The sequence below is a fragment of the Erythranthe guttata genome, chromosome 14 (genome assembly GCF_056151865.1).
Source record: "Erythranthe guttata isolate IM_541 chromosome 14, IM_541, whole genome shotgun sequence".
NCBI lineage: Eukaryota > Viridiplantae > Streptophyta > Magnoliopsida > Lamiales > Phrymaceae > Erythranthe > Erythranthe guttata.
This window is the reverse complement of record NC_142546.1, coordinates 6009318-6031395: the sequence shown is the minus strand read 5'-3', so window position 1 is coordinate 6031395 and position 22078 is coordinate 6009318. Positions and strand designations below refer to the sequence as shown.

The 22078-nt window shown below is 34.3% G+C and overlaps 3 protein-coding genes across 3 annotated transcripts; 1 reads left to right on the top strand and 2 right to left on the bottom strand.

Moving 5' to 3' along the window:
• Positions 1 to 567: 567 nt before the first annotated feature.
• Positions 568 to 5163, bottom strand: LOC105956587 (GDSL-like Lipase/Acylhydrolase superfamily protein). Its single transcript, XM_088813909.1, has 5 exons — positions 4856 to 5163; positions 2569 to 2754; positions 2290 to 2453; positions 1216 to 1489; positions 568 to 914 (listed from the first exon to the last, which is right to left on the bottom strand). Exons 1-5 carry the CDS (start codon positions 5091 to 5093, stop codon positions 685 to 687), a joined length of 1092 nt encoding a protein of 363 aa, XP_088670035.1. The 5' UTR covers positions 5094 to 5163; the 3' UTR covers positions 568 to 684.
• Positions 5164 to 14266: 9103 nt separating this feature from the next.
• Positions 14267 to 18247, top strand: LOC105956470 (ADP-ribosylation factor 2-B). Its single transcript, XM_088813879.1, has 7 exons — positions 14267 to 14406; positions 15167 to 15332; positions 16174 to 16244; positions 17256 to 17375; positions 17478 to 17596; positions 17791 to 17872; positions 17963 to 18247. The coding sequence occupies exons 2-7, from the start codon at positions 15185 to 15187 to the stop codon at positions 17966 to 17968; spliced, it is 546 nt and encodes a 181-aa protein (XP_088670005.1). The 5' UTR covers positions 14267 to 14406; positions 15167 to 15184; the 3' UTR covers positions 17969 to 18247.
• Positions 18248 to 18660: 413 nt separating this feature from the next.
• LOC105956589 (ABC transporter I family member 20) lies at positions 18661 to 21760 on the bottom strand. The gene is made up of 7 exons (XM_012980440.2): positions 21390 to 21760; positions 21147 to 21280; positions 20375 to 20494; positions 20176 to 20271; positions 19727 to 19879; positions 19552 to 19629; positions 18661 to 18989 (listed from the first exon to the last, which is right to left on the bottom strand). Exons 1-7 carry the CDS (start codon positions 21559 to 21561, stop codon positions 18786 to 18788), a joined length of 957 nt encoding a protein of 318 aa, XP_012835894.2. The 5' UTR covers positions 21562 to 21760; the 3' UTR covers positions 18661 to 18785.
• Positions 21761 to 22078: the final 318 nt, after the last annotated feature.

Below are 22078 nucleotides of genomic sequence, written 5' to 3'. Positions count from 1 at the left end.
CATAGGATTTCCCCGAACAACCTTTCGTTTTTATGTAAGACGAGTCGTTTATCATAAAAAAGCGATCAAGCCGTTCATCACGCAGTTCTCGTTGCGCAATCATTTCAATGGAATGCTATAATAGTACAATGTGATTACTTATAAGTGATGGATGTCTTGATAGAAAGGAACACACACACACACTCAAATCATTCGGAGCTATTTTAGATGAATGTTTAGTCCTCACTAGTTTATCTTCTTATTGCTCGTTTTCTTTCGTTAAGAGACATGGCAATTTGTCTTGCTCACACAATCTTATTGGTTTTCCTATTTTGAATTATTTGAAGCCGCATTTCTTGCACGTTTATATATCAAGATGATGGTTCGTGTCTCAAGCAGGACGGTTTCCATGGTGTTCTCGAACGCGGAAAAGGATCAAATGAATTCAAATTGCCGAGCTTGAGATCATTCCTCGTGTAAGATAAATTAGATGAATTAACTCTTAAGATTTGATCCATTTGCCAATATTTTGTTGTAAGGTTTTGTGAATTACGAATACCTTCTCGACATGTATTTAATTATTGTAAGTTGAATGTAAAGGGGTGTTTGTAAAATAAAAATAAAATTCCATGAATTAGTTCGTCATATATATATATATATATATATATATATATATATATATATATATATATATATATATATATATCATTGACAGAAGAAATCAAAGGTGACACTCGGTGTGGAATAATTTGCAGAAAGTATCTTGGATGCTATAAAGGCATTAGCTGCTTCAGTATAGTGAACTCCGTCCCAGCTCACGAAACGAGAGTCTTGATCGCAAACTTGATAGCCCGGAAAACCACAATTCACAGTCCTCTCGTAGTTGTATGGTGGTCCCCCCGAACCACAACATGCCATCAATGGACTCAAGAAACCTATAAATTAAAATCAATAAATAAAAAAAAAAAATATATATATATATATATATATATATATATATAAAAGAGAAAAAAAATCAATAAAAAAGAGATGAAGTAACTAACTATAGCACAATACAATTATTATGAACACCTGAAACCCGAAATCCGGAAAACCCGAATATATATATATACACACACGTGTTTCAGATATGCTCGTGTCTCTAAATTTCTTAGATGATTTGTTTTTGCAAATTTTAATTAAAATTGCATTAAAATTAAAACAAAGTGATATGTATATTTAATTTGATGAACTTACCGTAATTAGTGGAGTTTGCTATGAGGTCATACTTGATGGCGTATATATCCACGTACACGATGGTGGCATCCTTCATCTCGGATCTTAATCCTATGCATATACGTCGCAATTCTTCGTTGAACAATTTTGCTGCATCATTGTAACTCGAAATACATCCAAAGGAATCGAGATCGATACTCGAGATATTTTTAGCTAAAGCGAGTTTTTGGGGTAGGCAGCCCAAAGGCCCCGTATTGTGAACCCAGAATTTCCGGCCTCCTTGATCGTATATTTCCTATATGAGAAATGCAATAATAGTTACAATTACTCGTCACATTCCTCAATTAGTGTCTAAGCTTTGTCAACATAATTTACATTTTATACCATCCTCCCCTAAGGAAAAATAGTTTTCATTCCAAAAGTTTCAATTTTCGATTTTTTAAACGGTATCGGAATACCTAGATTCCAATTTTAAATTATGATTTTTTTTAATATTCCGACTTTTTTCTTTCTGAAAATTACACTTATAATGTCAATATTATTATCTATTATGTATGTATTCTAGGTGAGCAGAACTTGAAATTTTCGAATTCCCTTGATTCCAATCCGAATTTTTTTTTTGGAACAAGTTTTTTCATTCCACTTCCGGAAATTCAAATTTTATTTTTGGAACAGAATTGGAATTAATTTTCCAATTTCAAAGAAAACTGGATTTTTTTCCGGAAGTGCTAATTCCGATCTATCCGATTTCCACCCGTATTGGTTACAATAGATTCAAAGTTGAACTAATTAGAAAAAACTTCCACATACTATGATCAATCATTATTACCTGAACGATTAGCGCTTCTTGATTTTTTCTTACCCATATAACTACAGTAGAACCTCGATAAATTAATAACCTCGCTGAATTAATAATGTCTTCTGGTCCCGGCTCAGTAAAAACATACTAAATTATTAGTTCGATAATTAATATTTCGCTAAATTAATAGAATTTTTGTAGTACCGACTGTATTAATTAATATTATTTAGGTAAAATATGAGGGTAGTGATAGAGATTATTATCGTAAAACGGAAGATTAGAGCTAGTGAACCGACCTTAATAGCATTGTCGATTTCTGCCAATATCGAAGGAATCTTATTAACAACTTGCAAATAGGATAACCCCTCCTTAGCAAATGAATCGGCAATGTCATTTTGTCCAATATCAATCATGTATAGAGCATCGTCGAATTTATCGTAACCTATCAAACCCTCGATACCTATACACACGCATCACGAATGTATAGTATATTTTTTCCGACCGCGATAGTAAAGTTATATAGCAATATTTATTTCACAAAGGAAATTAATCAACAATGCAAGAAATTAAATGACCTGTGGACGAAAGTTGAGACGAGCGATCCTTAAAGTGGATGAATTGCATGAGCTGTATATTCAACGCAAAGGGTACGTTTTTAGGTAAAGTGGCCGAGCCTGCAATTGCAAAGTTCGCCCCGTTTTCAAATGTCGAACCTATTGACTCCAAATATGGCCTCAAAACACTTGTGTTCACACTTTGGCCTGTAAATTAGGAACACCGTAAGCAATTGCACAACCAGATTTTTGAATTTTATTTATGCGGGAACAAATAGACACTAAATTTGTTCGAAAAATATCAAAAATTCTATTACAAATTAAAATACTAAAATTTTGAGTTGTGGGGGCAATGGCCCTTGTGCATACCGTATGCTCGTTTCATCGTGATCGTAAGGTTTTTAGTGGCTAACAATCTATTTAAATAAACATTTAAAATTGGTAATTTTGTAATTTTTGTTATTTAATGTCATGCAGAGGCAGATAAAGACTTCTGAGGCTCGGTCGCCGGTCGATATGTGCTTTTTATATTAATGTAGTTCGTGCGACGACACGATATCGAAGAATTTTGAACTATCAACTTCTTCCACAAGAAGCTGAGAGAGATTATCTAATTATGCAAAGGGCAATAATAACACATGGCCGAATTTTAAACGTTACATACAACCTAAGAGAATAATTCAAGTAACATATATAGCACACAAAATGAAGATAGAGTTTTTTCTTTATATATATATATATATATATATATATATATATATATATATATATATATATATATATATATATATATATATATATATATATTTAATATTTAATATAGTGATATATAATATAAATACCAAATTGAAAGAAATGGTGGTGTGAACTGGAAAGCAATAATGTTAGGAGAAAGTAGAAACACGCATGACCATAAAGAGGAAACCATTTTATATTTTAGTGTAAATTACAAAAAAACCCCTGAACATAGGCTAAATTATGAAAAATACTCCCATCTTATCTATCCAACACCCCGACGTTTGTTTTCGTCTTATACCGACCTCCTTATAGTGTATTTTTCACGGAATCTTTTTCCAGTGAATATTTCGCGAAATTGCTAATTCTACTCGACAGACGTGACATTTCTTTATGCTATTTTTTGAAATAAAAAATTAAAGTCAGAAGGTTAATGGTAATGTTAAAAAGTTGTGAAGGTGTTATATATCCGTGTAAATGCCCCCTAAAGTTAACTTTTATCTTTAAAAAGTAGCATAAAGAAATGTTACGGTAGAATCGGCATGTTCCGCGAGATAATCCCTCACTCAAAATATTCTGTGAAAAATCACACCATAAGGGAATCGATGTAAGACGGAGACAAACTTCAGGGGGATTTTAGTAATTACGGATAGGTGGGTTTTTTTTGTAATTTAGCCTAAGTTTAAGAAGTTTTTCGTAATTTACCTTGTATAACATTTTGTATATACATATAGCACAAAGCACAAAGCACATGCAAATGCAATACAACATTTCAACTCATGTACCCAAAAAAGAACACTTATAGTCTTATGGTCAATGAGAATTTATTATTCTTAGGACCACATTAAATATTCCCCACTATCTTTCTCCCCATCCTTTTCTATATTTAAATGCCACAAACCTACTCTCTGTCACAAGAGATTAATTTCTTGATAGCTGACTAAAATGCCATTATAATATATATATATATATATATATATATATATATATATATATATATATATATATATATATATATATATATATATATATATATTATTTATATTTAATATTTTGTTAATGGACTGATTAAAAATACTACAAGGTCTTTTCGATATATTTAGTTGATCTTAATATTTAGGGCAAATTACGGCCACCACCGAGTTAAACTCAAATTATGAAAAACCCATTTTATTTGGATAATTGTAACCATCCCTCAACTGTGCATTGTTTTACGGAAAAAAAAAACCCATCATTCACTAGGTAAATTTAACATCGCAAGGATAAACGTATAGAAAAAATACATAGCTGATGGGTGATTATAATTACCCAAAACATAAAGGGTTTTTTCGTAATATAAGCTTACTTCATATGTGGCCGTAATTTATCCTAATATTTAATTAATCAATCCTAGTAGTTTACTTAGTTTTCTCACAAATTAAAGGCCCATGAAATCATTTATTAATGGATCAAGTCCACTGTAATAATATTTCATACAGTGCTTGAAATAAAATTTATTATTTATTAAATAATTATAATCTTTCCAATTAACAAATAAATAAAAAGAAAAAGAAAAAGAAAGAACGTAACGTACAGAGGAAATCGATGATGAGGCGTCCATCGGAGAGGCGACCGGTGGACCGGCCGAAAAAGGAACGGCCATTGGGGAACTTGACGGAGTAACCGAGTCCGGCGACGAGTCCGCCGGTGTCGGAGTTGGAATCGCCGAAGTTGAAGATGATCGGAGGGTTTTTGCAGTAAGAGACAGCAAAAAGTGGGATGCAGAGGAAAATGGTGAAGAAGAAAGAAAGTGAAGTAGACATCATCACCATCTGTACTCAGTAGACTCAGTTGACTCTGTACTCAGTACATTCGTTCACGGGTTTTTAGCTTTAGATTTGCTTCTGCTTTTAAATGGTTTTTTTTTTTTTTTCTTTTTTAAATATAATTAGTTTAATAAAATTTAATTTTGTGTATGTTTTGAGGGATGCTGAATGTGACATGTGTTTTTTTAAGGGTAAATTCCACTTTCCCACTTGTACTTTGGCTGGATATCAGTTTACCCCCTTGTACTCTCAATTGCATCGATTTGCCTCTTGTACTTTGGTTCGATATCACTTTAACCCCTTCTACTCTCAATTCAACGATTTGCCTGTTTGTACTTTGGCTCGATATCAATTTACCCCATTCTACTCTCAATTGCATCGATTTGTCCCCTTGTACTTAAAAAATTGTCTCAATGTGGCCCTCGCCGTTAGTTTTTAGACATTTGACCTTAACACCGTTTGATTGAAGTCTGAAAATTACTAAAATGTCACCCCTCCAGTTTAAATAATTATTAAAAAAATTAAAAAAAATTAAAAATAAAAAAAACAAAAAAAAAATAATAAAAAATTCAAGACAACCAGAAAACATAGTCCACGACGTCAGCTACAATTTTTTTTTATTTTTTTTATTTTATTAATACTTATTTAAACTGGGAGGGGTGACTTTTTTGTAATTTTCAAACTTCTATCAAACGATGTTAAGGTCAAAGGTCTGAAAACTAAAGGCGAGGGTCACATTGAGACAATTTTTCAAGTACATGGGGGCAAATTGATGCAATTGAGAGTAGAAGGGGGTAATGTGATATCGAGCCAAAGTACAAGGGGCAAATCGATGAATTGAGAATAGAAGGGGGTGAAGTGATATCGAACCAAAGTATAAGGGGGCAAATCGATGCAATTGAGAGTAAAGGGATAAAGTAATATCCAATAAAATAGAATTTACCCTTTTTTTTTTATACATAAGTGGTCCAGTTAGATTTTTTTTTCTTTAGTGTGTTGGATTATTGTTACAAGTGATTTTCTTTGGTTAAACTACAAGTTACCCACTTCAATTATGAATAGATTGCACTTTACAAATGACAACATCATAATATATTTGTTTGGGGTACTTATCGTTAGGGTTGGTATGGGTCGATTTTATTAGCCAACCGATCCATTTTCGATCAATTTCTCTTGACCGATAATCAATAATTAACCGACTTATATAGTCGAAGCGATCATTTTAACAGACCCATATATAAATGGATCAGTCGATAGTTTTCAGTTGTTCAAAAGTCAGTTGACCGATATTATCCAATCAATCGAATTTTTTGATAATAATTTTTTATTGTAGATATTTAATTGCAATAAAAAAAATCAATAATTGGATAGCCTATAATACCAACCAACCAACTCATTTTTCATCCGACGAAATCGGCTGCCAACAATGCGGGTCCATAAATTTATTATAGGGTGGGCTTAAATTTTTGGACATTCGTGGGCAGCGCCCCTGAATTTTTTGTAGGACATTTTTGTGATAAAATCAGAAAATCGAAAAAAAAAGTTAGAGATTTTTTTGCATTTATTTAAATTTGGATATTAATTAATAAAAATTAGGATATTTTTTGCATTAATTTGAATTTTGGGGCTAATTGGGAAGCTTTGGCAGCATTGAAGACTATCTCTATGGCCAAAGACAATGGCTAGACTAATATCATACTCGAAGGTGATTCTATACAAGTTATTAACGCTCTTTGCAATCGAGAATATATATATATATGATTATCTTTCCGCGCGCTTGTGAAGAATGCCTTATTATAGAGAATTCTTTTGTGATGATGTTAAATACTTAGATCACCTGGGATAGTGTGGTAAACGAGTTGGGAGAGTAAAACGGATCAGTAGCTTCTCAATTAAACGGTCCTGAGATCCCTGCAAAATTAACACACGTGAACTAAGCCGGAAGTTGATCCGTCAAATTAACACACGTGAACTAAGCCGGGGGTTGATCCGGCGGAAACCCCTCCGATGCTCAAGTCAGAAGTACGGATCGTGGAGATAGTAGAGAGAATATGAGCTCTAGAATACTTGTGAATAATTGAACGTACCTTAACAAATTAGTAAGAACCTCTATTTATATGTCGTTGATTGAGTTGGGTTTACTTTGTTGGGTCCAAGGCTTATTTTGAAGGTGTTTGGGCTTTCGTATAGCGGACCCAATTATTAGATAAATTGTGGGCCCATTGGGTCGGTCCAATTAGATATATCACTTTGTTTGCTGCTCTTTTTTTTTAGTTAAAAGATCGGGCAATATGTTAGCTCACTCTATTGCAAAACTTCCTTTTGTTGTCTCTTTGGCGGGTTCTGACCTGCCGTTGGATTCAGAAATTTAAGTGAACTAATTTTTATAGTAGAAACTCGATAAATTAATACTTTATAAACTGATAATTTCGCTTAAATAATATTTTTTATTGATCCCTCGGGAACAATATGTTTAATTAATAATTCGCTAAAGTTGTAAGATAATACATTTTTTGAAATTCTAAAAACCCAATCTAATATGTAAGTTATTAAATAACTCTTAAATTCTTAAAGACCCCATCTCATTACTCATTTATTCATTGAATGACCCATTTACAGGAATTTAGACAACTTGAGAGTTGAATATGGTCACTTGTGATGAAAACCATCACTTCTACATACAAGTCTTGTATATTAGTAGTGTATCTTGTAAGTATTTCGACACATTTGTACCATTTTGGACCCCAAAGTCAAAACTAACATGCAAAAACCTTACAACATTCATTTAAAACGTATTATATGTCCTTCCAATACTTATGGATCACAAATTTGTAAACACAATTCGAGCAATTCAAGTCATCAACATTATGGTATTCGTCATTGTTGGTAATTGTATAGACCGGGTAGATTGTACGCATCGACAATAAAATATTATATTCTGACGGTAACCTATACATAGTGCTTATGTATTGTATTAATCGTACCCTTGTTATAATATCATTTGGGGTTCAATATGACCATAGAAAACCATCTCATCACTCATTTACGTGAATTGAGGCAACTTGGAGTTGAGATGAAAAATCAATATGCAAAAAACTTACAACATTCAAAATAGGTGTCACAACACCAAAAAAAAATACACGTTTAATAGCATCATTGCACGAGAAACCTAAACTAATTGTTCATGTAAAATATAGTCAACAACAGATTGTTCATGACATCGAAACCCAAAAACATCCAAAAAAACAGATTGTTCATGTCAAAACCAGACAAAAATCAATTTCAAAATCCTTCAAAACATACTCAAAGCATCAACATCTACTTGCTCCATATCCATTCCCTGGTGCTTTAAGAAGACAAGTGCTATTTTTGGACGCAGTTTTTTTGATTAAGCAAGTTTTCGCCTTTTTCCACGTCTCAGTATCATCTCTAGCATGGCAAATATGCCCACATGCAGACAAAAATGCCACATTCCTATCTAGTTGTCAGCATCCTTCTTCCCATACGACATCTGAAGGTATCTCCAATGTGGTTTTAGTTTCAATCGCCCTATTTTAATAACTGGCCTACAAAAATATACTATTATATTAGTATATAGGTATTCTCATTCCCATGTTGCAGCACCGTCAAATCACAGTACCCAAACTATGAATTAATAAAACTTATACCACATTCCCCAATATATAAATTAAAAAAAGAATCATCGATTTGATTACTTGTGATATAATTTCCAATTTATGGGCTTGTCGGAGAATGCGCTACGGATTCCCAATGGCGAAAAACTTTTTCATTAGGGTCCAATAGAAGCAGGAAGGAACCAGTGATCTTTGGATTTATAGGTATCAGAACATATTTTTTGCTATAGAGACGTGCTATTCTAAGCTTCTCAACTGCCGTAGATCCAAAATATGTTAAGCTTTTGAATAAAGCACCCAACTGTATATCATCTTTTTGAAGTTCATTCGATCCCGCGCCAGTATCTCATGATACGACACATAATAAAAAAATGTTATATGAATAGTATACATAGAATGCAACATATTTGTTAAACCACTCTATACCTGGGCAGGGGTCTCGAGGTAATCAATCTCATACCCGTGCCCATGTCCATGCCCCTACAAGCTTGTTGTACGTTATCATCTGCAAATGTATTACGATTATAAAGAAGAAGAAAATAATCAGCAAAAATACATTTGTAAAATAGTACGATACTATATATGTAGTTATAGTAATGCACTCGCCTGTCTCAACACCATACAACCACATAAACAATACAATTATGCAATACAATTTATATTATTTACTTACATCAGAAGAAAGTCCATTACCTTGTTTTGATACCGTCTAACAACAATAACTCTACCATTGTGTAATACGACTTATATTATTTAAACACATCTAATGTCCAAAATCAAACCCTTGTTAGGATCAAAACAATTTAGGGAAATACTAATGTGCAGACGAATGATACTCAAATGTGAAAGTGTTCAAAATCATGCAATTCAACAATAGATGAACAAACTTTTGCAAACATAAACAAGAAAAAAAGCATATATTGAACCTTTTGTTCTATTTTTTTATTTGAGAAAACCCCAATCTCGCCGATGGATACTACCCACTACTGGAAATGTTCGAAATCATTCAATATGAAAACATGTTGTATGTTTTTTGCAAACCTAAGCAAAAAAAAAAAAAACACCAAATTTAGAATTGATTTCTTAAATTAAAAAGTAAACCTTGTTTCTCCTTCCCCTTTTTTGCCAGCACCATTCTTTTTCTTCGAAAATGATCACTTGTGTTGTCTTAATGCTTTCTGCCTCGTTGTGGGTATTAATACAAGCAAAAAAAAATTGAAAGATGGGAATAACCACTTAGGAAGAACTGCTTAGAAACTGAAAGAAAATGATTCGAAAATTGAATGGCAACGGGTAATTGAAAAGGCGTGAAGCGTTTCTCCCAAACGACGCGTGAAAAGTGTGTGGAAATGTGTGTCAGACATTTGCAGGTAATTTCAAATTAAAGTGAAGTGCGTTTTTTCGGACTTTGCACATAGAGCTAGGGAGTTAACTGCATGTTTATGTTTGCTATAGGGACTGACACGCATGTGAAACGTGGCCAAGAACTGAATCGCCTTTTATATTTGCAGTTTGGGATTTATCGGTACATAGTACATACCCCATAAATATTTGGCCTTTTTCGCTTTAAAAATAAATATTTTGCTCAAAATCATATTAATAAGCACAAATCAAAACTGAAATGCTATTCATAGAACAACTTTTACCGGCTTGCAGTGCGACTTTATTTCATTTGTAACTTTTCTTCAAAAAATTCAAAATCCTCTCAAACCCTATCCAAGGTTTTTCGAATTCTTGCGGATTAAACGAGCAATTCAACAACGATTTAAGGTAAAATTCGAACTCGAAATCGTTAATCAATGTTTTATAGTAGTATATTAACAAATTTTGTCGAAAATCTATACGTTTTCAGTATTTTGAAAACATTCGAAACTTTTCGGAAAAAAATTGCGTTTCGTGTAAGAACTCACGAAATTAAGGGTCTAATTTCGTGATTTTTTCCACGAAATTTCTCACGAAATGTAAGCTTTTGTTTCGTATGATTTTGCACGAAACGTATGTGTTTTGGCAGTTTTACAGTTATTTTGTGGAAAACACACACGAAATTAGTGCTTGTATTTCGTGAGTTTTTACACGAAATGTAAGCATTAATATCGTGTGTTTCTCCACGAAATAGCTGCATTCAGTTTTTTTTTTTTAAGATTTGTTTTATTTATTATTATTATTTAGATTGACGTTAATAGTGTTTTATTTAATAGATGGCAGGCAAAGGGAAATCAAAGGCAATTATGCGAGCAGTTCGTGAAGAGGCTGAACATCAAGAGCGCAAGCGCATGACTATGTCTACACGACGTAGGCGAGAGGCTGAGAGAGCTGGTGAAGCCAGATCATCAGTTCCACATCCCAATGTTGGGTCTTCTTGTGCTATGGAGGATGAGGAAGAGGAGGATGCTGTGGACCCCGTTCACGAGACTGAGGTTGTAGCTCGTGGAGGTCGTGGAGGCCGAGGACGGGGCCGTGGAGGTCGTGGTGGTCGAGCTCATACTCGAGTCAATCCGGATGTGCTAGATGGTCCATTTTCCGGTGGCCCGCGAAATCCGTCTTTGATTCCGAGTTTCAAGTCGCACGTAGCGGCATATATTTGGAGGGGAGAAGTAAGTTAATTACTTGTTTTAATTTTAATATTATAATTTTTGTATCTTATATTAAAATACTTTTGTAGTTGATTAATTAATATTTTTCTAAATAAATGATTGCAGGAACGTCCGGTTGGACGAGTGGAGTCCCGTATCAACTCCCTGAACCAATTCAACTACGAGAAGATAGCAGCTGCCCTAAAAGACATAGATGTCTCCATAGACAAGCATTTTCTGCGGATGACCGGTTTGTATCCCCTAGCCCGATGTTATTTACCGGGCCTAGATGCTCCGCTGTTGTTTGCATTTGTGGAGCGGTGGCAGCCGGAGAAGAACAGCTTCCATATGCCGTGGGGAGAGATGATTATCACTCTCCACGATGTCCAGATGATTCTAGGTGCCAATGTGGAGGCACGGGTGGTCGCGCCTAGGTACGACGAGGTAATCGAGCGGACAAACTGCGTGTATTTGTTGTCCGAGGTATTAAACCTCGATTTGAGGGGATTGACGAGTCATGGAAGCATGGGGGCCCCACATGGAGGATGATACAGGGACAGTTGTTGATGCCCGACACGCCCATGAGCGTCGAGTTCAGATATACCTGGTGTTTCTCCTCGGATCGATTTTATTCCCCGACAAGACATGTGATCCGGTGAAGCCGTGGTATATGCACGTGCTCGAGGATTCAGTGCTTGATCAGGTCGGCACGTATTCGTGGGGTTCGGCCTGTTTGGCCAATCTATACAGAGAGTTGGGTATATGCAGCCGAGCACAGTCGAGGGGCTTAGCGGGTTGCACCACCCTTCTTCAGGTAAATTTTAATATATTTTATACTTATTTTGTTCATTTTAATATATTTTAATAAACTTTAATATATTTTGTAAATTTTAATATATTTTAATAAATTTTAAAAGGTGGAACGCGCCGCCAAAAGCGGTAACGCTCGAGCATATTCGAGGTTTACTCGACAATATGACAGCGGATGATGTAAGTCTTTTATATTTATGTATTTATATTTTTTTAAATATGAATTTTTCGGTTTATGTTTGTAGTTTATTTAAATATGATTTTTTTGATTTATGTATTTATATTGTTTTCTGTTTAGGTCGAGTGGCTACCGTATGGTCGGGATATACACGAGAGTATCCTCATACGTTGTATCATGGCACGATCCAGTACATGTGGGTCGTAGAGCCATATATGCCTGATCGCTGTCTCCGACAGTTCGGGTGGGTTCAGGATATTCTGCGCGGCTTGATTCCATCGATGGAGCCATGTTCACGCGGTCCTAAGTGAGGTACATCGTAAAAAGTCAACTACCCATTTTCGGGTGGTATGTGGGACATGGTCCATGCTCATTCCTTTCGTGCCAACGCATACAAGACGACACGACAACGGGGGGAAGTCGACGAGCACTACATGGAGTGGTACACCGATCGGACTCATCTGAAGATCAACAATCCCGACGTAGGCCCGGCTCCAGTGCATCGAGAGAATGTGAGGCCACCAGATCAGCCGGCTTACTACCACATAGTACGTGCATTGTACCCGATCACCAGGAGCACTGGACAGGACTGGATGCAGCAGTTTGCCGATCTACGTGCCGATCTTGGAAATATTATGCAGCCCGCCGCCCGATATATTGGCATCGACCATGACAACGACAACGACGACGACGATGACGACGACGATCATGAGGTGCAGCCGCCGAGGGGAGCGAGGCGGTAGTTTATCGATTTTTTTTGCCAGTTACGTATTTTTATGAACTATTTAATTTTAAAAATTATTTTTATTATTATTAGGACTATGTATTTTTATTATTGTTAGGAACTATTTAATTTAATAATTTGTTTTTATTTTTATTAGGAACTAATTATTTTACTAATCTTGTTTATTATTATTACGAATTATTTAATTTATTAGTTTGTTGTTTTGTATTTTAATTCATTAGTTTTATGATTTGAATTTAGAAACTACATACAACTGAAGCAGTTAAAGTACACATTTAAACAACCTTACAAACAACCTTACAAATTTAATCATTCCAAAAACATAGGTTAAACATATAAAATGCAAAGCACAACGCTACAAATTTAAATATTCCAAAACATAAATTAAACATTAAAATGCAAAATTAAAACAAATACAAATTTAAACATAAGTTAAACTTTCAAATACCCGGCAGATGGTTATGATTATTACCACTACTCACACTCAATCGCCATAATCCATCCTCCGATGATTTTTTTGTCAATTAACCTGAACGGACAAGAACGTTTCTTCAATAGTACGTGTCGTCCAGATTGATATCTTGCACACATTAAAACATGATATTTTTCTGATTTACAATGACTAATCAGTCGATGATTATGACCAATTGCTGTGTCTTTTGCCCACATAATTAACGCTTCTCTACTATCACACACAATACCACGTTCAAAGAAGTGACTATGATCGTGAGATTGTTCTCTTAGTTCCTGCATAAATATTTAAAATTAAAAGACAATATTTAAGGGATTTCGTAGAAAAACACACGAAATGTAAGCTACGGTTTCGTGTAAAACCACACGAAATAAGAGCTTCCATTTCGTAGGTTTTACTACGAAATGTAAGCTTTAATTTCGTATGCTTGTCTACGAAACAAACAACAAACGATTTTAAGACATATTTCGTATAGTATTACACGAAATGAAAGCATATATTTCGTGTGTTATAACACGAAATGTCCAAAAACGTTGGAAATGAACAAAAAACGTGTATTTTCACCTCAAAATCGAAGCCGTTGTCATCCATGTCGATAATACTTGTGCTCTAACTGATATAGGTCGAAAAATTACTGAAATTGAAAAATTTCAAGAATTAAAGGTTGAGAGTGTTTGAGATAGGATTTGGATAAAATTTAGAAAAGAAAAAAAATGAATTATTTTGCACTGCAAGTGGTTAAAACCGCACTGATAATAACAAACCCCAAATCAAAATATAAGACCCCCAATTTGGACGTCAAATCAGCAGTATTCAGTAGCACCATTTTTCTATCTCAAGGGCGGTTAGATCTGCCCTCTTCCTTTTCCTTCTCAAATCGCTCCAATATCTTCCGATTTCCATTACGTAAGTCGTTTTCCATTTGATTATACATGTATGTATGTTAAATTTATTTATTTGTGAATCGAATTTGCAGATCTGAAACGTAATTGAAATCCGATTTCGTGCATTTTGTGATTTCGCCGTGAATTATTCGTGGATATGTTTGCTTTTGATTGATTTGATTGATCTGGTGCTGTGAGGATTCTTTTTTTTTTTTTTTTTTTTCTTCTCTGTAAAAGATTAGATCAGCCTCCTGTTTAACGATTGTCCGTAGATACATTTTTCTTAAATGATTATAAATTTAAGTACTTGGCTAATTTTTATTTTTTGTGCCATTAGGTATTTGTATATGATTTTTTAATAAATTTAACGAAATGTATATGATTTGAAATTAGATAAATTTGTAATGTTCAAATACTTGTGAGAGGTGAAAGAGGAAAAAATAATGTGAAGGGCTGCATTATTTAATTCGTAACTGTAGTAAAACCCCGTTTGCAGTATCAGCATGATTTGCAATATTTAAGATTGACTGCAAAATGTAGTCGATATATATACCATTAATCGTTTCTCTCCTTGGTTTCAGTCTGTATTTTGTTGGTCGAGAGTAATTCTTTTGAAAAAAAAAAGATTACATTTTTTTAGGTTTCGATGTTTGTTCAAACCTTATTCATAGAGTGTTGTCCGACTCTTCGTTTCTGGAATAGAAATAAAGTAAAGTAATCATTGATATATTATGACTCGACTATGTGAGAAAGAGCTTAGTTGTGTTTATTTATGTTTGTAGTTGTAGCAGATAGAGAAAATGGGGTTATCTTTCAGTAAGCTGTTCAGCAGATTGTTTGCAAAGAAAGAGATGCGAATTCTTATGGTAGGTCTCGATGCGGCTGGTAAGACCACTATATTATACAAACTCAAGCTCGGCGAAATCGTGACCACTATTCCTACAATTGGTAAGTTCGTCGTGGTCTTTTCCATTTTATTTGATTGATTATTTTCTGCTCGTACGAAATTTGTCTTTCCAAACTAATTGTGATCGTATCTGAGAATCAGTTGGCAGTTTACCTGTCTTTGATGCTTTTTTTAGTCACGAAAGATATTTGACGCTTCACTTCTCTCTCTCTCTCTCTCTCTCTCTCTCTCTCTCTCTCTCTCTCTCTCTCTCTCTCTCTCTCTCACACACACACACACACACACACACACACTCAGGGTGAGGATGAGTGGAGCAACGGTAAGATGATGGAACACAAAGTACTGTAGAACCTCGATAAATTAATAACCTCGATTAAATAATAGTTTCTCTCAGTCCCGACTCGATGAGAACGTGTTAAATTATTAACTCGATAATTTGATAATTCGCTAAATTAATAGAATTTCCCTAGTCCCGGCTGTATTAATTTATAGAGGTTTAACTATAGTCATTTTGTGGCTTGCAGTTGTACCACATTAATTTTGATTATAATAACGGGAGCATGGTTTATGTTTTTGAACACCGTTTTCAGAAAAGAAAAGCGGACGCAATTAATTAAGATGTATAGATTATGAAAAAAACACACGAGCATTTTAAACCATTTTCTTTCTTTGGTTACCAAGTAGGACACTGGGAATTGCATTGTTTCTTATCAAGGGCAAAACTGTAATTTGACATTGTTGATTTCAATGGTTATTTCTCATCTCGTATGTTGGTTATCCGCACTTTCTTTGCTTTGTGATGTTTATTATGTTCTCTTTTAATTATTTAAATAGATACAATACCTCCTTACTGATTTTGGAGCTTCTCGTAATTTCGTGCAGGATTCAATGTGGAGACGGTGGAATACAAGAACATTAGCTTCACTGTTTGGGATGTTGGGGGTCAAGACAAGGTACAATATGTTATACGACTCTTTTCATTAGTATACTTTAAAATTATGTAATCGCATTATATTGTTTTTAACTGATATACTTTGGTGCATGATAATCGATAAAATTGCTTAATCATTTGATTAATCAGTTCGTTTCATGTGTTTGAGCTTCATTTCACGTCATTTATTTGAACTTCAAACTTTTTGATGTTCTTTCATTGTTGCAGATTGGACATTGTGTCTTCTTTCTGTGCCTATTTTGATTGGTTTCTTATGTTATAACGGTCACATTGTTTATATCCTGGACCAGAAAATGTTGTGCGCTCTTGATCTAACTTTATTAGAAGTGTAATATACTTGAATCGAAATAGATCAATGAGTGAGCAATGAACTGACGAGAAGTGTGAAAGGATAGTTTATTTATTTATTGATACGAGGGACAATTAATCATCAAGTAATGCTACTACATAGGAACGCGCATGTATTATACTCAATTCAATTGCGCGAGAACTTCTTAGTATAATGCCGATTAGTCGTGTACATCATATAGTTTTAATAGGATTAGAATGTACTTTCTTGGTACAGTATTTCAGTAGCATGAACACTTTCTTTTGCCTTTTCGAATGTTAGTGGATATGAAATTTGTTCAAAATATTGTCCTTTGGGCTTTGGAGTTTTTTTGAGAACTAAAATTTGTAGTTTTCTTGAACATAAGCCTCTATTCCAAATTAAGTCAGTTTTTCCTTGTCGCACTTTTGTTTTTAGAAATTCAAATCCTGTTATAAATTGGAGAAATAGGGGAGGGGGCAGGATTCGAACCCTAGACCTCTACTCGAATAGTAGAGGCTAGGTACCATTGTCACTCTTTAAGTAACTGGCACCCTTATTCCTTATCACATATAGTGATTCTTGCTATTTGTAGATCAAGTCGGGGAACTTAATTTTCTTTTCTTTTTATTCGTCTTTGTTTAAAATTTATGATGCAGTATATTGATGTATAATTATGTTTCTGTGTCAATTTGTTTGATATAGATCCGACCATTGTGGAGGCATTACTTTCAGAACACTCAAGGGTTGATATTCGTGGTTGATAGTAATGATCGTGATCGTGTTGTTGAAGCTAGGGATGAACTTCATAGGATGTTGAATGAGGTAATATTGAACCCATGTCCTGATAGATGGTTTGTGGTTCAAACAATAAATTTAAAATCTCTCCGGGTTTTTTTCGACAACTGTTTATATTGTACTCTGTAGGATGAACTTCGGGATGCAGTGCTTCTTGTATTTGCAAACAAACAAGATCTTCCAAATGCTATGAATGCTGCTGAGATTACTGACAAGCTTGGACTTCACTCTCTCCGTCAGCGCCATTGGTACTCTCTCTCTCTCTCTCTCTCTCTCTCTCTCTCTCTCTCTCTCTCTCTCTCTCTCTCTCTCTCTCTCTCTCTCTCTCTCTCTCTCTCTCTATATATATATATATATATATATATATATATATATATATATATATATATATATATATATATATATATATATATATAAATGCTTCTCTTGGAATTTCGTGCAGGTATATCCAGAGTACATGTGCCACCTCTGGGGAAGGTCTATACGAGGGGCTCGATTGGCTCTCCAACAACATTGCTAACAAGGTAGGATCTTTATTTTTCCGGCTGAATTGCTGTTGGCCTATTTGCGCAAACTTCTAATTTGTTTCTTAATTCTTTTGTGCCAACAAACAGTCCTAAAAAGAGGGGTCGGAAGAATTTTGTTACGCCACACCTTGTTGAAGTGGCGATTGCCTTTTTCCTTTTTCCTTTTTTTTTTTTTTTTTTTTTTCTTGCGGCTTTTGTTCCGAAAGCGGTCGTGTGCTAAGGCTACATATCCTTATATATATATAGTCATCTTTTGTTATTCTAGATTGAGATTTGCTTGTGTAATTTCAGCAATTATAAATTTTCCCTAAGCATGCATCTGCTGCTTCATTTGTAGAATGGTAAAAGTTAATGAAACTTTTGTTCCTTTAATGAATGCTTGATGTACTATCTTATTCATGCTATGCTATTATTTTTATTTGTACATTTAAGACGGTGTTTGGCTAAGCTTATAAGCTGTTAAAAATAGATTGTAAGATGTTTAATTGCAAATAAACTCTTTCAAAGTGTTTTGTAGATATTTAACTATATAATTAGAGCCAGACCTGAGGGCAAGCCGTACATATCACTGCTATATATATATATATATATATATATATATATATATATATATATATATATATATATATATATATATATATATATATATATATATATATATATATATTAGATTTATTTCGTGCTATTAAGATGTTATGAATTTGTAAGATGTTTTAAATAAGTTTTTCGTGCTAATAAGATGTTATGAATTTGTAAGATGTTTTAAATAAGTTTAGCCAGGGTCCTGAGAAAAAAATGATATATTTAATTCCATACTGAAATCATCAGTAGCATACAAGTAAATACAAGAATATGGGATCTATTATACAACAAACTATGATAGTTACTATTTTGATTTGAGTATCAATGTTCATCTGAGGACTCTATTAGAGCTCAAGACGAAATTTTCTTGACCAGCAACGGTTGAATTAAGCCTCCCGGCAGCCCACCCGTTATTTATGACACGAGTGCCCTCTGCTCGTTTTTCGTATTCCGGTAGACCTTTAGCTTTCCTATCCTTCCTTCTTTCTCTCTCCTCTTCTCTCTCTTTCCTTAACCATCTCTCTACGGTTCTCTGCCAAAAATGCATGCAACTATATACGATAAACATCTATACACGAAACCTCTCTCAATTATCGAGCAATATAAAATTACAGTAATACAGTAGAACCTCGATAAATTAATAACCTCGCTTAAATAATAATTTCTTACGATCCCGACTCGGTAAAACGTACTAAATTATTACTTCAATAATTTAATATTTCGCTAAATTAATAGAATTTTGTCAGTCCCGACTGAACTAATTTATAGAGGTTTAACTGTATATATGAAATAACATGAAATCACGAGTTTCGAAGAGGTTCTCGTTGGAACTCTTGAAGCATTTCAAACTTTTGAATAATCCACGTTGTTGATTGTACGTTTTTTACGAGTAAGTGCTTGAAGCATATACTTCAACGAAAATAATTACTTAAATCTCCAAAACTATCACATGCTTGTAATTTGTTTCGATTTGATTGCCCAAGAAAATATTATATTTTTTCGTTTTTTATTTAACACGGATGATATTATGTAATAACGGCAAATCTAGTTTCGATCTTTATACGTAACTTTTATTGTTGGATAGAGAAACTAACCATCAACGACAAATTGCTAATCTCCTTAATCTTACTCATAGGCATCACAAATTGCAATTTCCCATGTGCCACATAAACCTGAAAAAGAAAAAAAAAAAGACACGTTTAAGACGACAAAAACATTTGTAGAAGACCATTTCATGATAACGAATACGATTGAATCAAAATAACTTACGACATGCGACGGCCAATCTTCAAGACCATCGAAAATATGCGTAGCGTAAATGATTGTAGCACCTCGTTCTTCACATTCCTTCTTTAGAAACTTTAGAAGGTCAGCTCTCGCAAGCACGTCTAAGTCGACTGTGATCTCGTCGAGCAAGAGAACCTGACATCGGCAAACATAGTATATAATCAACTCTTATTAATCAACCTCGATTCTTGTCAAAATTATATATACAATTCTTGTCAAAATTAAAATTATATATACAGTTAAACCTCTATAAACTAATACACTCGGGACTAGGGAAATTCTATTAATTTAGTGAATTATTAAATTATCGAGTTAATAATTTAACACGTTTTCACCGAGTCAGGACCGAGAGAAACTATTATTTAATCGCGGTTATTAATTTATCGAGGTTCTACTGTATAACTTTATGTATATATAATACATATATATACCTTGAATGGCTTTAGAAGACCCATACATATTTGAACTCTTCGTCTTTGACCGTCTGATACTTTATGCATTCTCCACGAAAGGTCGACGTCTAAGACCTACGGCAAGAGAATTCATCCACGTCGTTTTTCTTACATATATAGATACAACATAGTCTACATTTTGAAAAAAAATATGATTTTTTTTTAATAATTAAAATACCTTTATTAGTTCATCTCTCCTTTGGGGAGTGACACCCGCTACACCGAAAATCATTTTCTCGGCGGACACGTCCATTTGAATCGGAACCTCAAAACCAGCAAACGCAACTTCCCTTCTCCACTGGAAATTAAGTAAAAAGTTTAGACAAATCAAATTTCAAAAAATCATTCAGAAACGATTAGCAATTGTCGTGTTTTAGTGACAATCTATTCTCGTAAACACCGGGGCAACATCATTTTTTTCTTTTTTAATACAGAGTTTCGATGCTAATTGTCATACTTCAAATTCGAATCCATCCTCAAAATCGAACATATTTTCACCATAGAACATATATATATATATATATATATATATATATATATATATATATATATATATATATATATATATATATATATATATATATATATATATATATATATATATATATATATACATGTAACAAGTGTATGCAATTAAGATTTCGATTTGACAAATTAATTTTGAAAACACAACTCAGAAGAACATGCTTAATAACCTAAGGGTGCATTTGGATGGAGGGATTTGGGGGAGGGATTTCAAATCCATAATAACAAATCCCTCGGACTTGTTTGGATTGATGGATTTCAAATCCCCACCCCTCATTTTTAGTTATGTTTTGAGCAATTGAGGTGGATTTCAAATGACTCCAAAATTGGAGTCATTTCACATCCATTCCCCAAATCAAATCCCTCCATCCAAATGGACCCTAAGGGAATAAAAAAGAAAGTAAGAAATAAAAAATTGAGAAAACCTCGCCGCCGAGATAAGAGAGATCGCCGGAGGAAGTCAAAGCGGTGTCGTGAAATGCGGATCTTCCAAACACCTTCACCATGTTTTGATCCACCATGTGCTTCCCTCCTATAATTTTCAAGATTGTTGTTTTCCCTGCAATCCCCCACATCACAATCAATTAAACCCATCAGAGAGAGAGAGAGAGAGAGAGAGAGAGAGAGAGAGAGAGAGAGAGAGAGAGAGATTGATTGATTGTTTGAACCGGCGCCGTTGGAGCCCACAAGAAGGCAGCGGTAGCCTGGAAAGAGAGTGAGGGAGAAGTCATCTATCATGGGTGTGGATCCCGGCGGAGGATGGCCGTCGATTCCGGGATAGGTGAATCTTAACTTTGTTATCTCCACCGTCGGCTGAGATTTCTCCAACTCCTCCTCCATCGCCGCCCGCCAAGATTAAATTTTGACACCACCCACCACCACCACCGCCCAAACTAAAGGTCGTTTTGCACTTCGGCCCCCTAAACAATTAGTTTTGTACTTTTTTCACCTGATCTGGTAATTCGATTGCACGATGACTATAAGTTCCCATTTTCAGACAAAAGTCACCCGAAAGATGTAGGTCCAGTTTGACATGGGTAAATTCGTCATTTGGTTAGTACATAGGGTTAAATACATTTTGCACATGCACTCAACTATATATGTACACTGGGTAAACATACATTCTTGTATAATAGTTTGCGAACTATACCAGAGATGTAAACCACACTTGACTAACTATGTGTAACAAATTCGACCTAGCGACCGTTGGCAAAATGATTTGAACCTGGATCAATTGACACATGTTTATTTGCTCTAACTGCTAGAACATCCATTGCGGATAACATGCACCCTTAAAATACAGTGGTCGTAACACTTTACTTCCTTCAAGTATCAAATATAACACTTATACACCTTC